Here is a 15,848-nt window from a genome sequence, read left to right as displayed (position 1 = left end):
TGGCATAGTGGTTATGTTGCTGGATTCCCACATGGCCAACTGTGGTCTGAGTCCTGGACCTGGCAGCTTAAAACTCACGCAGGGTGTGTGTGCATGTGTGTTCAAAATCCCAAGAAGAGAACAGAGAAGGGATTGTAGCGTGGCCACCCCACTTGGGGGGTGATTTCTCGCTTTCTGTCTCTGCCTCTCTCTTTCTCTGTCTCCAGTAAGCACACATGTCTTATAGCAAAAAAAAAAATTATCTTAAAAAAAAAAAAGAATAAACAGGACAGCAGGTGGCATGGTGGGTAGGCACTGGACACTCCTACACGGCCCACCACCGCACTGTTCGAGTCCTGGACCTGGTGGCTTGCTTTCTCACTTTCCTTCTGTGTTTTTCTCTGGTCAAATGAAAATGAATGAATGAATGAATGAATAAAATTAAATAACTCTTTCAAAGCCCATAGCTCTGTGGCCAAATCTTAAGCTGATGTTGACTTCTTAGACTCACTCATTACCTTTCTTTTTTGGAACTTGGATTTTCTCACCATCCTTTCTAAGTTAGACTGTTAGTGCCAGGGTGGCTGGAATAGTTAGGAGAGGGTTGCTTCTGAGGCTATGTGGCAGGGGAAGGGAGTCATTTGGTACCCAACGTATTAGTTCTAGACTATGGAAATAAAGCTCCTCTATGAGAAGAGACTCTGGAGATTTTGACTTCCCATGGCCATACAACTGGGACACCTGTGCTGACATTCTACTAGTGTTCTGACTCCACAGCCCATGTGCAAGATGACGTAGGGTTTTTCTTTTCCCTAGTTACAGATTTTCATATATCATCACAAACATGTCAAACTACCCAAAGATATAAAATAGAAGTAGCTAGCACTGGTTGGGCCTGTCTTGCCTGACCTTAAGCCAATTGTATCTCATTTGTCACAAAACCTTGAGGGGTAGAGGCATTACTGTCATTTCTTGTGGAGAGAAACAAAGTGCAGGATAGTTGGGACTATTTCTTGCATAATTTAGGGTAGGGTGGGGCCTCCTGAGGTCCCTTAGCAGATGGCTGCTGAGCTTTGGGCCTGCCAGGTTGGGCCTGTGGGTGAGCAGGTGGCCACACGGCAGCCCCAGCTCTTTATTGCCTTTCAGATGGTGAGCGGCTTCAGCTGCAGGAGGAGGAGGACGACAGCCTGTGTCGCATCTGCATGGATGCCGTCATCGACTGTGTCCTGCTGGAGTGTGGGCACATGGTCACCTGCACGAAGTGTGGCAAACGCATGAGTGAGTGTCCCATCTGCCGGCAGTACGTGGTGCGAGCTGTGCATGTGTTCAAGTCCTGAAACCGAGGCTCTCCCATGGGATGCTCACCCCCAAAACTTAACCCCAAACATTTCAATGCACAGAAGGGACTAGAAACTTACTGTTGAAAGGCTGAAGCTATTTTTAAAAGTTATTTTCACTACTAATTGGGGACAGAAAGGTTCATCCTAAGTTTGGAGACACTGATCAATGCCAGGAGCCTGTCTGCCTGTGGACACGAATTGCCCAGGTTCTGCTGGGCTTCATCGCACGTCTTGTGAGCACTGTTGAAGTCAGGCTGTTTACGACCTGTCGGTATCGGCTGCTGCTCTGTTTGGAGGATGTTCATCGTTTGCTTCTTTCCCCTTCATCCTACATTTACCTTAGACGTTGAAACTTCTGCTCTCTTTGGATGAGTAATTATCCATGAAGTGGCTGACATGGAAGGCACTAGAAGTGGTCCCTCTGAATGTTCACTTTACTAGTCATGTATATTTTAAAAGATAATATTTGATGAATGTAAGTTTCCACGTTGTTGCTCTTTCTGCATTTAAACATAATCGGGAACAACTGACATTCTATAGTCAACTGCCAGGGCCTTAGACTTAAACATGTTAATTTTTGTTCAGGAACAGCTTTTTATAGCAAGGGCTGCATTTAGCTTCTTTCATTAGAAGTGTGTGTGCTAAATTCTTGATTAATGTGTAATGAGTTTACACTGTTTTGTATGGTGAAGGTGTATTTTCAGTGCTACCCGCTAGCTAATTTCAACTTTAGAAATAAAACTAGATTTTAAAAAATGCTTTTCTTTACATCATCTCAGTCAGTTCCTAATTCACTTGCATGCAGCATGAACGTGTCCCTGTGCCTTGGTCTTGCACTCTTCAGCCCAGGCGGGAGCAGCTTTAAGGATAGCACAGTGAGCCACAGGGTTTACCTACGTTGCTGACTTCTTACAAAGGTAACTGGCAACTTGCTGTTTGTTTTGCCCAGGTGCTATGTGGGATACCTTGTAGTTATCTCCAGCAAGCCTCAAAGCAGGGTTGTAAAATATAAGATACCGCCTCACTTTGCAGATGGGAACCAACCTCTCACCTAAAACCTCCCTGTTAAAAAGTGACGTTAGTATTTGAACCTTGCTAATGGCCGTTTCTTTTCTTTTTTTGAAAATATTTTTGTCATAGGGCATGTGTGCTTGCTGTAAAGAAACAGAGAGAGGGAAAGTGAGAAATCACCTCCTGGGCGATGGCCATGCTGCAATCCCTTCTTCTTTCAGGATTTTTTTTTTAAATTATTATTTTTTTCACATGAGTTTTGCGAGAGGGAGAGGGAGAAAGCAAGCCACCAAGTCCGGGACTCGAACCATGGTCAGCCATGTGGGAATTCCAACACCTTAACCACCATGCCACCTGCTGGGCCCTTCTTTCAGGATTTTAAGCATACATGCACACGTGCCTGGCCTTCATACAGCCAGGTCAAGGACTTGAAATGTGGTCAACCATGTAGAAATCCAATGCCTTAGCCACCATGCCACCTGTTGACCTAGGCAAAGTTTCTCTTAACCTTTCCAGTAACACAAAACAAGTGAAAAACTTAAAACGTTAGCATATACGAAAAGGTTCTGAAATCTCTTAGGTCCAACTCACCGAGTGTTTTTTGGTGGTTGTTGTGACTAGCTGAGGAGTCAACCTCATTGGTGGTGGTAGACAGTGTTTTAAGAAATGCTTAACTTCTCAGCCAAGTCTTTTAATAATATATATATAATATATAATTATATATAAATATATATATTTTTTTCCCATAAGACAGACAGGTATCTCCAACAGGGTCTTCATGCTGTGATCCACCCCTAGCATCAGCCAGCCCCATTATCATGGGCATATATGTGTACCCACTATATTGAGGGAGGTCTCCAGAAAGCAACCCAGAACCTTCCATGTGGGCCAGTCTTACAGTTTTATATTACTGCTGTGCCACCATCTGGCTCTCTTTCTGTTATCTTTAGACTTTGCCGTAACACACACAAATCAGATAATCAGGTGCTCAGGATCCATTAGTCTGACAGACCTGAAAATACTCATGAACTTAGTTGGGAAGCAGATAGTCTGCCCTGTGCTCAGAGCAGGAAGGTGGGCTAGTTGTGGTGAAAAACAGGTATTTCTAGGTTTGAGGGTCAAAGCCTACAAACAAGACCGCCTGGGTATTTTCAGATAACTTTCTGTTTGCCTAGAGGATGGGGATGGGTAGGGGAAGTTCAGCTTGAGTAGTTTCTTTCCCAAATGCACAGCATAAGCCCAGCCCTCACTCAAGCTCTGTGGGCACTCATGCCTTATCTGCACTTCTCATCAGACAGTGAACTTGGGAAATTTAACACTTGCCCCCAAATAGCTAACTTGGTGATAGGAAGTCGTCATATCCAGGCCTGAAGGTGACAGTAAAGTGAACAGAAGTTGAGTAGCAGGTGCTGTTTCTGTTGGTCTAAATTTAAAAATTTAGACTTGTGAAGTCTCCATTTAAGTAGCTTAATATTTCCTTTTTTTAAAAAAAAATATTTCATTTAACTTTATTTTAATTTGACCAGAGAAGGGCAGAGTGTGAGAGAGAGGGAAACTGAGAAAGCAAGCTGCCAGGTCTGAGACTCGAACCACATTTGGTCATGTGAGAGTCCAGTGCCCGTAACCACGCCACCTGCTGACCCCAATATTTCCTTTTTTTTTCCCCCAATATTTTCTTTTAAATGTAAATCTTAGGTGCTTCTTTAATGCAAGAGTACCAAAACTCATGGTGGATGTGTAACTAGACAACAGAAATGTGTCAGTCTTGACACTCAAATACTGATTACACTGTAATAACTTTGTGGGCAGAGGGCAAACACTGCTTCCTGGAATCCGCATTTTTCTAATGGCTGTGCCAGGTCTTTGAGTTAATTTTTTGAATAGATCCAATCACTACAGAGAAGTTCTCACAATATGAAAAGATGTCATTCTAGGCACCTTGATATATCTCCTTCCCTGACAAACATAAGATTCTGACAGGAAGGGACAGACCATCTCCTCTTAGTTAAGAAGCTGGGATTTAACACAGCAGGAACACCCTTCAGGCTTATGGTCCTTTCACTCATCACACATGGTGTGCACACTTGGAGCAGCTGGCTGTAGCATTTAGCCAAGGCTGGCCTCATCAAAGCTCATTTGTAAAATAAACCATTTATATAGGGACTGTGGACTGTACTGGGTATATTCTTACTGGGTTGTTCCATACTCCTGGGAGTACAGAACTGGACTGCCGTGAGCTCTGGAGTTTGGCGGTGGGCTGCATCTTTGCTGTGTGATGTGTCCCCAACTTTGGTGGCCCCTCAGCAGACGTGTGTTCCCAGGAAACCTTGGAGGATAAACGTTAATAAACCCCGAGGCCTACTTACCTTAACCAGTCCCAGCTTCAGCTGTGAGTCACAGTGCCGGCTACTAATAACCGACTACAAGGACTATTCACCTGGAAACCACAATAACCCAGAAAGCTGTTCTCAAAGGCAGAGGATGATTTCACCAGACAACAGTGTAACTATCTGATTTGGAGGTTCAGAGAACTCAGGCTGCTAGAAAGCAAGACTTAACCTCTCCTGGGGGTGTGGTACAATGAACAAGTAGCTAAGCACAGGTAAGCCACATTTTCATAAACCATAGAGTGCGAACTTATCTTAATTCTGTTAAGTGGATCCCCTGGAGTTAATTTCTGGAGTGCAGTGCTTCAAATGCCTCCAGTTTGTGTCAAAAATGGTCTTTGGAGACCAGCAGATGGCATAATGGATACATCACTAGTCTCCCACATAGTCAACTGTGGTTCGAGTCCTGGACCTGTTGGCTTAAAACTCATGCCAGGAACGTGTGCATGTGTGCCCAAATTCCTGAGAGGAGAGAAGAAGGAATTGCGGCATGGCCATCCCCCCTGGGGGGACGATTTCTCACTTTCTATCTGTCTCTCCAGTGAGAACACATGCCCTGTTACAAAAATCTTTTTTCTAAAGAATTATTTTTAATTTACTCATTCTTTGTTTTTAAAATTTTGACCAGACACACACATACACACACACACAGAGAGAGAGAGAGAAAGTGAGAAAGCAAGCCACAAGGTCCAGGACTTGAACCATAGTTGGCCTATGGGAGTGTGTAGCGCCTTACACACATACACACACACACACACACACACACAACTGAAAAACCTCATGCCAGGCACACGTGTGAGTGTGCCCAAGATCCCGAGAGGAGAAGGGATTGTGGCATGGCCATCCCCTTTGGAGGGGTGATTTCTTGCTTTCTGTTTGTCTCTCTGACAAGTGCATGCGCCCTATAGCAAAAATCTCTCTCTCCCTCTCTCTCAAAAAAAAAAAAAAAAAACCACACTTTGAATTTAATTTCTCTCAAAAAAAAAAAAAACAAAAAAAACCACACTTTGAATTTAATTAATAGACATTGATTACATGGGAATCTTTGTCCTATTTTAATAAAACCATTTTTGCCAGGGTGGTTAAAAAAAGGGGGGGGGGGGCACGCAGTGGCAAATAGAAAACTCAACTGTGAGCAGAAAAGGCCTGTCCCAAGGGCCAAGGTCTTAGTTGCTCTGGATGACTAAGGAAGGAAGTTGGTTCTTCCCCATCTTTTGACTCACTAGAGTGGTCATTTCTGGGCATAAATATGAGGTTTGTCTTTATAAAAAGAACTGAATCTGAAACTGCTTCTCAAGGGTTTCTGTGCCACCACCCAGGGAAGTTACCTCATGACCAAGTGCTGCCACCAGGCACCACAGCCCGAGGCTGCCTGTGTAGGATGTGCCTTAAGGTGCCTCTAGAAGTTGGTTGAGGAAAACAACAGCACTTCTCCCTGACCTTCCACAACTGGAACTTTTAGGCTATGGTAATGCCAAAGGCCATATTAATGTCTGTACAGGTGTATTAAGAGGCAACCAACAGGTGAGCTGCTGTGCCCCTGAAGGATGCCTGTACCTAATTTCTATGCGTGGCAATTACTATAGCACAGTTCTTTCCCATTACCTTTATTAGGCAGAAATAGTAAAATCTCTTTCTGAAGAGGAAAACTGAAAAATCAAGGACCACCTCAGGCTACTGCATTTTTCAGGTAAACAAAAAATTATACTGTTGGACCTCAAAACAGTATATATTAGTTTCTACTAACTCTGGGCTTTCTGATTAAATTTATTCCTTTTTTTAAAAAAGAATTATTTTATTTAACTTTATTTATTTTAATTTGACGAGAGAGTGAAAGAGAGAGAAAAAGAGAATGAGAAAGCAAGCTGCCAGGTCCGTGGCCGGCCATGGGGGAGTCCAGTGCCCTTAACCATCATGCCACCTGCCGGCACCTTTGATTAACTCTCTAGTCCACTCTTCAGGGAAAAAAAAAAAAACCTCAACGCCCAAGAATGATTTCTTTTTTTGTACAATTGTTTATACAAATTCAATAAAGGTAAAACCGCGTCAGGGAAAGTCTAGGAAACACCACCTTACAACAATGGCACTTATGAATGCAGAACTTTACAACTAGGAAAGAGCATGTTACAAACCTAAATGAGAACTCAACTCACACCTCAGAGAGAAAAGGAAAAGAAAGGCTATGTGGGAGCATTTATTCTACTTCTTGACTCACTGTATAAATTAGACCTATGTAGAGTACCAGAGCTCATGCTGGAGCCAAACCCTCCTGAGTGCAAAGGCTGAAGCCTGAATTTTAAACTTTTAAGAAAAAGGTGAATTCTATATAGAGGAAACTTGGCAAAGTGTCTTACTTGGACTATAATTTACATATATCCACAACATGCTCAAGTAACTTCTTGACATAAAAAGCAGGCGCTCAACTTCCAGTTAAACATGCTTTTAAGAGGAAGGTCTTCGCCCACTTTGTCAGATCTGGGCACATTTGTAGATGGGTTGTTTGTGACAATGAAGGGTAAGTTTGCTCCTAAGGAAACCGGGAAAATTGGCAATCTCAAAACAATAAAAACACTGGTATGCATTCAAACCTTGCATAAATAACTTTTAAACAATTTGTACAAAAATAGTTCTGCATAATGTAAGATGTAACAAAACCAAACAAACAAAAAACTGTGTCAAGACGGTAGCTGTGGTGTATGGTCCGCTTTCTGTTGACACCAAAACCCTTGAAGAGGCAAGGAATGAGGTGTCCAAAAACAAAAACACCACCAGTGACAAAAACTCCTCAGCTCATGCTTTGATAAAAGTCCGTCCTCCTCTCTGACAGGAATGTCTTCTTGTAAAGGCCGCCTTAGAAATGGTCCAGAAAGCAGTGCAGTTACGATTCCAAGAGACCAAAGGAAAGTGTCCGGCTCACTCATCCCCAAAACAGGTGGTTGAACAGCTTCTCCCTTGGCAAGAAAGACTTGCAAAATGGAATCATTGTAGTCTGTTGTTCCAAGTCCCAAATGGAAAATAAAAGCCCTCATTTTTGTAAAGTCTTTCCCCCTCCCCGGCTGTATCCCTCCCCACCACCCATCTAGTATTTACATACTTGTCCTTGGACTAACTCAGTTTTTGCAGGAGTTTTTCTTCCACTTGTCCAAACTGGACACTCACAGACATTTCAGCTATGAACTGCTCACAGCCTTCCTTGGTGACTTGCTTGCAATACCTCAGGTCAATATGACAGATATTTCCACAGCGTTTGAAGAAGGACAGGCACTGATCAGTGACCTTATTGCAGTCTGCAGGGGAAAGGAAATGAAGTGAGAAGGCATTAAGCCTGGAGGGCCCCTGGACCTAGGTGTTGAGCAATGGACATATTCCAGCCTTTGATGCCCTAAAAAAATGGTATTTGGTTAAAAGTTCTCTTCCACATATGGAATGGTTTCATCCACCAAATACAGAAGTTAACACATGCTTGCAAAGCATTCAGACTGTATACCAAGAGACAGTCACTTCATAATCTTACCACACACTGCCTCTTTATATGTATACATTCTCATAAATAGATCTATTTGTGTTGTTTTACAAAGATAGGATTATACAATGTCAAGTAGCTTGCTTTTTTTCATCTAATATATTTATAATTGAATACTCAAGTACGTTACTGTGCATTTATCTGCCTGTTTCCTTATGATAAATATTGCTGGGTTAGAGTGGGAACATTGTGAGGTCATCTTGGGATCCTTTTTGCTCCAGTGGGGCGGGCCCCAGCACTTCAGAGCTCCACCCAGCACAGATACTGGTTGTTTTTCCTACCCTCAGGACTGACGACTACCAGCAGTCAATACAGAGGATCAGTATACTAGAAGGGGCTGAAGAGAGGTTCTGTCCAGACAGCAAAAACAGAGTTCAAAATTTTCTACCATGCCCTCATCCACAGACATACCCTTCAACTCTGCCTTTATCAGTTTCTACTTTTTCTTCATCAAACTCTGATAGAACAGACTCCATAGTCAACTGGCTTAAATGCCAATTAGCACCCAACCTGGACTTACTCCACTTTGGCATTATACAACATCCTTCACCGTTTGATACTTGTAGTAAGATTATAAAGAGGGTCAGGGCTTGAAGGTGGTGTGGTGTTTAAGGGTGCTGGACTCCCACAGGGCCAACTGTGGTTAGAATCCTGGATCTGCTGGTTTGCTTTCTCTCTCTTCCCCTCTCTGGTCAAATTAAAAATAAATAAAGTTAAATAAAATGGAACCAGCGGATGGCATAATGGCTACGTCACTGGACTCCCATGTAGTCGACCGCGGTTCGAGTCCTGAACCCAGTGGCTTAAACTCACGCTGGGCGCGTGCACGTGTGTGCCCAAGATCTCAAGAGGAGAATAGAGAAGAGATTGTGGCATGGTCATCCCCCCTGGAGGGTGATTTCTCACTTTCTGTCTCTCTCTGGTGAGCACACATGCCCTATAGTAAAATAAATAAATAAATGTAAAATAATTATATAAAAAAGATTGTAAAGAGGGTCAACCATATTGGGTACAATATTTGGGAGATTAATTAGAAGATTATGGGATGCGCTTGAAAAAACCGAGGTGTTATCTTTTGAAACATCTTTGTCAGCATCCTCATAAATTTTCCTATCTTCAGTCTTTAGAATTCTTTAATCTTCATTGACGTGACAGTTCTATTTGTAGTTATGTGGCAAATGTTCGCATTTTTACAAAATGCACACTTAAGGACTTAAAGGTATTTAAGGGGTGAAGTTATGTTGTTTGCAACTTTAAAATGAATGTGGCATAGTATCATCAACTGCTGCATCTAGCTGGAGAGAACTTGTGCATTCACTGTACTGTCCTTCCAGTTCTTCTGTACCCTTGAAAAATGTTCAAAATATGAACATTTTGTGGTGGTGTGGGAAATATTACAGATAGGCCCATGATAGCCTTTTATTTATTTATTTATTTAGAGAATTTTGCTATAGCATGTGTGTGCTTGTTGCAGAGACAGAGATAGAAAGCAAGAAATCCCCCCCTGGAGGGGATGACTATGCTGCAATCCCTTCTCTTCTATTCTCCTCTCAGGATTTTGGGTGCGTGCACATGCACGCACGCACATGCACACCTGGAAAGAGTTTCAAGCCACTGGGTTCATGCCTTGAACTGCAGTCAGCCATTTGGGAGTTCAGCGATGTAACCATTATGCCATCTGCTGGTCCCCATGACAGCCTATTTAAAAAAAAAAAATAGAGATTTTTGCTATAGAGTGTGTGTACTCACTGGAGAGACAGGAAGTGAGAAATCACCCTCCATGGGGGACACGCCACAGTCCCTTCTCCTCCATTCTCTTCTTGGGATCTTGGGCATGCACACACATGTCCGGTGTGAGTTTTAAGCTGCTAGATCCAGGACTTGAACTGTAGTCGACTACATGTGAGTTCAGCGACATAACTATTAAGCCATCTGCTGGTCCCATTATAACTTTTTTAATAGGGATAACAGTTATTTATGCAAGGTTTGAATGCATACCAGTGTTTTTATTGTTTTGAGATTGCCAATTTTCCCGGTTTCCTTAGGAACAAACTTACCCTTCATTGTCACAAACAACCCATCTACTAATGTGCCCAGATCTGACAAAGTGGGCGAAGACCTTCCTCTTAAAAGCATGTTTAACTGGAAGTTGAGCGCCTGCTTTTTATGTCAAGAAGTTATTTGAGCATGTTGTGGAAAGGAGAAGAATTAAGAATTACAAATCTCAGGCACCAGCAGATAGCATAGTGGTTATGTTGCCAGACTCCCACATGGCTGACCGTGGTTTGAGTACTGGACCTGGTGGCTTGAAACTCATGCTGGGTGCTTGTGCATGTGTCCAAGATCCCAGGAGGAGAGGGGGTTGGGGTATGGCCATTCCCTCGGGCTGATTTCTTACTTTCCCTCTCAGTGGCTGGCTGTCTTTGCTGGCCATACACACCCTATGGCAAAAAAACTCAAAAAAGAAAAAAGACAAATCTCAGACAGTGTAGCCCATAAAGATGAACTCCTACTTGATGAGGTCAAAGCATTAAGTTTAAAACCCAAAAAGCCTGTTACAATGAATAATTGAGCAAAGTTGCAGGATACAAAATCAACAAAAAAATCAGCTACGTTCTATTGGGTCATTGGAAAAGTCATGACACATTTTTACTTAGAAAAATACATCAATATAACCCAATATATACTAGTAGTGAGAAGTATGAGAGAAAAAGAAAGGTGAAACGGAAAAGGAAGAAGAGAAGTCCTAAGTGACACTTATAAACCTGGGTGGAGGGAGGTACTGAAAAGTTTGTGCAAAGAAATTAAAAAAAAAAAAAATTAAGTTCTGATGTATAGTTTGCTCAGAAACTACCCATACAAAAATGAGGCAATTATCAACTCTACCGAAAAGAAAGAAAAATCTTATGCAAGAAAGGAAATGTATTCTTATTTGTACACTATGGCTTGACAGTAACCAACGCTGTGGTCATAAGGTAAACACTAGTCACTTTACCAAAAAATGGAAAGACAGGAAGAAAAGGTAGGGCACAAGAGAAAGCAACAGTAGTGAACCTTTACATCCTATAAGAGCAGGCTAATAACCATATTAGCCTCTCTGTCTGCATGAAAAATAAGGAATTACAAGGTAGGTTTGCTGTTTGGAAACTTGGAGGGAAATGGTCTGAGAAAGAACTGAAGAGTTTAAGGTGTTGCTCAGAGGATGGGGGTCAGGGTGAAGAGGAAGGCAAGGGCCTGCCTTGGACACTCAATAAACATTTCTATGATGAAATTCAGCACAAATAACAATAATGAGAACTGTAATAACTTATCATGAGATCAGATCCACCCAAGTTTATAGATCCTGAAATGGGTCATCTATTTTATTTTAAATTATTTTATTTAACTTTATTTATTCATTCACTTATTTATTTCAATTTGACCAGAGATGGACAGGGAGAGGGATAGAGGGAGAGAGGGAGAGAGGGAGAGAAGGGGAGAGAGAGGGAGAGAGAAAACTGCCAGGTTCAGGACACAAACCACAGTTGGCCATGTAGGAGTCCAGAACCCTTAACCACCAAGCCACCTGCCGGCCCCAGGTAATCTATTTTTTCAAAGTTTATTTCCCAGAGACCAGCAGGTGGCATGGTGGTTAAGGCGCTAGACACTCCCACATGGCCAACCATGGTTCAAGTCCTGGACCTGGTGGCTTGCTTTCTCTCTCTCTCTCATCAAATTAAAGATGAATGAATAAAGTTAAATAAATAAGTCTTTTTAAAAAAGCTTATTTCCTGAGAGAGAAAGACAGACAGGAACCCTCGACGGTGTCCTCATGCCTCAATCCTCCCCTATCCCCGCAGACAGGCAGGATCACAAGCTTACTTGACAAATTCAGGTAGATCCAGGACACGAATCTAGAGCCTTCCCACATAGCCTCTACCATCACTCAGCAGCACCCCTACTGCCTGCACTAGTATGGCTGGGTCAACCTACCACCTACTTTGTGGCACAGACTTATCGTTAATCAGTCATACTGACAGAAGAGGGAAGAAATGTACTTTTTTTTGGTCAGAGGGCATGTGCACTCAATGGAGAGAGGGAGAAAACATTCCCCCCATGGATCACAGTGCAGTCCTTTCTCCTGCACTTCTCCATTCTGTTGGGATTTTGGGTACCTGTGTTGGCATGTTTTTTAAGCGGCCAGGGCAGGATTTTGAACCATTGTCAACCACATGGAAACCATTAGGCTATAAGTTAACCCAAATGGAAGAAGAACACTTTTTCAGAGAACCTACAGGAAACTAAATACAGAGATATGACTTAATAAGTTTCACGGCTCTTAACAAAAATGCAGACTGGCTGGCCCAGTAGCACAGAGGTTAATTGCGGTGCACCGAGAACTGGATCCCATACAGCAGACCAGTTTCAAACAAGCTTGAAACATGCTGACTGTGCACATATATGCCCCAAATCCTGATGAGGTGGAGAAATGGAGTAAAAAGGACTGTGGCACAATTGTGCCCCATTGGGAGATGATTCCCCCCCTTTTGTCCCCCCAGTGAGTGAACAAGCCCTCTGGCAATTATAAAATAAGACTGCAGAGCTCTGTATGAACTGTGATGAAAGATGACCTCAATGTATTGTGGTGGAAAAAACAAAATGCAAAACATGATTGGTACACACACACATGGCCCATATTGTAGGAGAAGGGTTTATGCCAGTATCTCTGCTACACATCCACAATAAATTAGTCTAGAACATAATAAGAAAAGAGCCCTTGTAATAGCCAAGGTTTACTTAAGATGGCTGTAGGTCCCACTCCAAAGGGCAGCTCCATCACCAATTCAAGGCCCCAGACTGTGCCTTGAGCTGGTGTTACTGGGGTGAGATCTCACTTCAGTATGGCTCTTCTATTGGCCTCCATGGAGTGGGACAGTCTAAAAACCAGGGGGAAGAACAGCTTCCCAAGAACGGATGGGGGATGCACAGAGAGGCAGAGCACTGAGGAGCACCTGAATCCTGACGGAGCCAAACACTGCAATCAGATTGTGTCAAATGACAGTCAAATGAGGTGAGGGTATCCTTTAGTACTTGGTCATTTCTAGGGTTAAAAAAAAAGTTTTTCTCTTTTTGATTCATCCAGATCTGACACCCCCAATCGAGACCATCCAAAGCTATTACACCAAACTTGGATGAGTTGGGCTAAGTACGAACAGTCCTGCCTCTGCTCACTTCACTGCATGGTCAAGCCCCAAGTCCTTCAGAACCAACTCCTGCCCAACTCGGCAAGCAGAGGGAACAAGGATTCTGTTGCGTGTGGACAGAGACAGAACAACAATGGAACTAGTTCCAATAATAAGCCCGTGAGGGCAGGTTCACAAGGGGTATAGGTAACAACAAAAGCAGGAGCCAAGTTTCCACCTGACCTTATGTTATGCCATGGGGCAAAGAGCCCTGCTTGCCCCAGCCTCTACCTTACAACCCACTGCTTTCCCCACACCTGGTCACCAGGCACTGACCTGTCTTGCACACCCCCCTCCCTAATGCCCCCTGTCCTAACTTTTGGGTCAGGAACCACTGCTGTGTGTTCTCAGGGTTAGGGTTAGGGTTAGGTTAGGGTATGACCAGCACTTATTTTTAGTAGCACTTACTACAAAACAGATAGAAACTTAGCATTTGTTAGATGTATCCTTCCCTTCTAGCCTAGGCTGGCTGTTTTGTCACTGGCCTCTGACCAAATCAAAGTGGGAACACAAATAGCTGTCAATGAACATGAGAACACCTAGCCCAGCCCAGCCCAGCCCAGCCGTGCCAGGGCCCCCATTCACCTGACAGGTTGATTTCAGTTAAGGAGTCGCGGGTGGTAGTGCCAACAGCGGTGAGCAGGTTGATGGACTGGTCGGTAACGTGGTTGCAGTAACTAAGGTGGAGCTTGGAGAGCAGGGGCATGTGGCGGATGATGAGCCGTAGCGAGGCGTCTGTGATGTCCAGGCCTGCCAGACGCAGCTCCACAATGTTCCGGAGCTTGCTCCGATTGTCCATCTGACCTGATGAAGAAGGAAGGAGAGCAGCATGTGGTCAGGCTGACCAGGGAGATCCGTCACATGGACCTCATATTTGAAAAGGTCCACCAGCCAGATGTAACACACTTGGATTCATTTAGCCATAAAGTACCTCCAAGAAATCACAATTCCAACAACCAAAAATCAGAAGATTCTACATAAAAATTTAATTTCTAGATTCCCATTAAAAATACATAGCAACACTAAGACCCATATTCCATTCAGCAAGATCTGGCCAATCAGCACAGAGCCAGCACAGCATCTCTGATGCCTACACTCTTTTAAGCCATCTGAGAAACATGTCACCAGGCGGCCTGACCCAGGAGGCCACCGTCCTGTGAGCTCATGTCCAACCTCACCAAACCCACGGCTCATGGGGAGTGGAGGCGTATGACAATTTAACAAAGAAGCAACAGCCCCAGGAGTGTGTGCACAGCCTCAGTGTATGCAGAGGAGCCTCCGCCACCGCTAGGTCCCCTTTGTGTCCAAAGCTGATGAGAACATAGTAGCCAGGACTCAGAGAAAAGCTGAGGCCAGAAGAGGTTGGAGGACCCATGTACCAGATGGGATCTGCAGTCAGGGCAGATCCAGCCACACAGCTGTCACCCCTAGCAATCCCCCTAGTCATGAGCCCACCCTGGCAACTTACCTGGTCTGTTATCCGTGGGTGGGGACAGGAGATCCCGCATCTGGGCATCCTTTAGTCCTTCTACCCACTGGACGTCCAAGGTCCGGAGCAATGGACAGCTGGAGCTACAGAGGGCCGAGACTGCAATCCACGAGCAGCCCGAAAGCACCAAGTCTCGGAGCCCTGGAGGACAAAGGAGGGGGTGCACTGGGTCAGGTGGTGCACCCAACTCCCACTACTGCATGCTCATGGTCCCTGGCCCAGGGCTCACCAGGCAGGCGGTTGATGAGCCAGCTCAGCTGCTTCTTGGAGATGTTGGTCCAGCTGAGGTCCAGGGAGACGGGCTGACGCCGGATGATGCCACTCAGCATCAGGGGTGTGATGGACTTGCAGTGGTTCAGGTCAATGCGGGTCCACAACCGCTTATCACAGCACCTGGGGGCCAGCCCAGCAGGGGACATTTCATGGGTGGGGCTCATCACACAGCTGTGCTTACTCCCCAATCCAACCAGTCAAGGGGCTCCTTAGCCCTCTAGACCCTCCTTTCACACAGGCACCTCTGTTCTGAGCCCCAGGTGGAAGGTGCCAGACTTGCTCTCATGGAGCACTTACCGTGGGCTCCACTATGCCCTCTAGACGCAGGCACCAGCCAGCGCTCACACACTCTCACACACAGGAACTGGGCCAAGCCACATACTGGGAGCTACACAGCTAAGGTTAAAGACAGTGGCCGAGGCTCTTCAAAGACAAGGATTCCACCTGGTCTTTAACTTCACTGGCCGGGAAGCCAAATCAGGTAAACAAGAGGAACACCTCCTCTAACAAGACTAGACTGCACCAGGGCTTAGAAGGAAAGCCAGGTGGGAACACAGGCCATATGATGATCACGCCTAGTCCCATCTGAGCCTTAACTTGGAACCCCAGCACAGCGCCGCCCCT

The 15,848-nt window shown here is 44.4% G+C and overlaps 2 protein-coding genes across 8 annotated transcripts in view; one reads left to right on the top strand and one right to left on the bottom strand.

Annotated features, from left to right (window-relative positions):
• RNF34 (ring finger protein 34) overlaps nt 1-2,066 on the top strand; it is a 19,770-nt gene extending 17,704 nt beyond the window's left edge. The window contains exon 7 of one of the 2 annotated variants that reach the window (XM_027772200.1): nt 1,126-2,066. In XM_027772200.1, the coding sequence (XP_027628001.1) occupies nt 1,126-1,316 (191 nt within the window). In that variant the 3' untranslated portion in view covers nt 1,317-2,066. The remainder of the gene's footprint in view (nt 1-1,125) is intronic. The other variant, XM_006149300.3, reaches the window with a different exon arrangement.
• Nucleotides 2,067-7,648: 5,582 nt separating this feature from the next.
• KDM2B (lysine demethylase 2B) overlaps nt 7,649-15,848 on the bottom strand; it is a 147,709-nt gene continuing 139,509 nt past the window's right edge. For 5 of the 6 annotated variants that reach the window (XM_006149295.3, XM_006149292.3, XM_006149297.3 and 2 more), the window contains 4 exons: nt 15,181-15,344; nt 14,931-15,092; nt 14,048-14,266; nt 7,649-8,004 (listed from right to left, as the gene is read on the bottom strand). In XM_006149295.3, the coding sequence (XP_006149357.1) occupies nt 7,823-8,004; nt 14,048-14,266; nt 14,931-15,092; nt 15,181-15,344 (727 nt within the window). In that variant the 3' untranslated portion in view covers nt 7,649-7,822. The remainder of the gene's footprint in view (nt 8,005-14,047; nt 14,267-14,930; nt 15,093-15,180; nt 15,345-15,848) is intronic. The other variant, XM_006149293.3, reaches the window with a different exon arrangement.

The sequence above is a fragment of the Tupaia chinensis genome, unplaced genomic scaffold (assembly GCF_000334495.1).
Source record: "Tupaia chinensis unplaced genomic scaffold, TupChi_1.0 Scaffold000258_1, whole genome shotgun sequence".
NCBI lineage: Eukaryota > Metazoa > Chordata > Mammalia > Scandentia > Tupaiidae > Tupaia > Tupaia belangeri.
The sequence above is the reverse complement of the archived record's forward strand: the minus strand, read 5'-3'. Positions and strand labels throughout refer to the sequence as shown.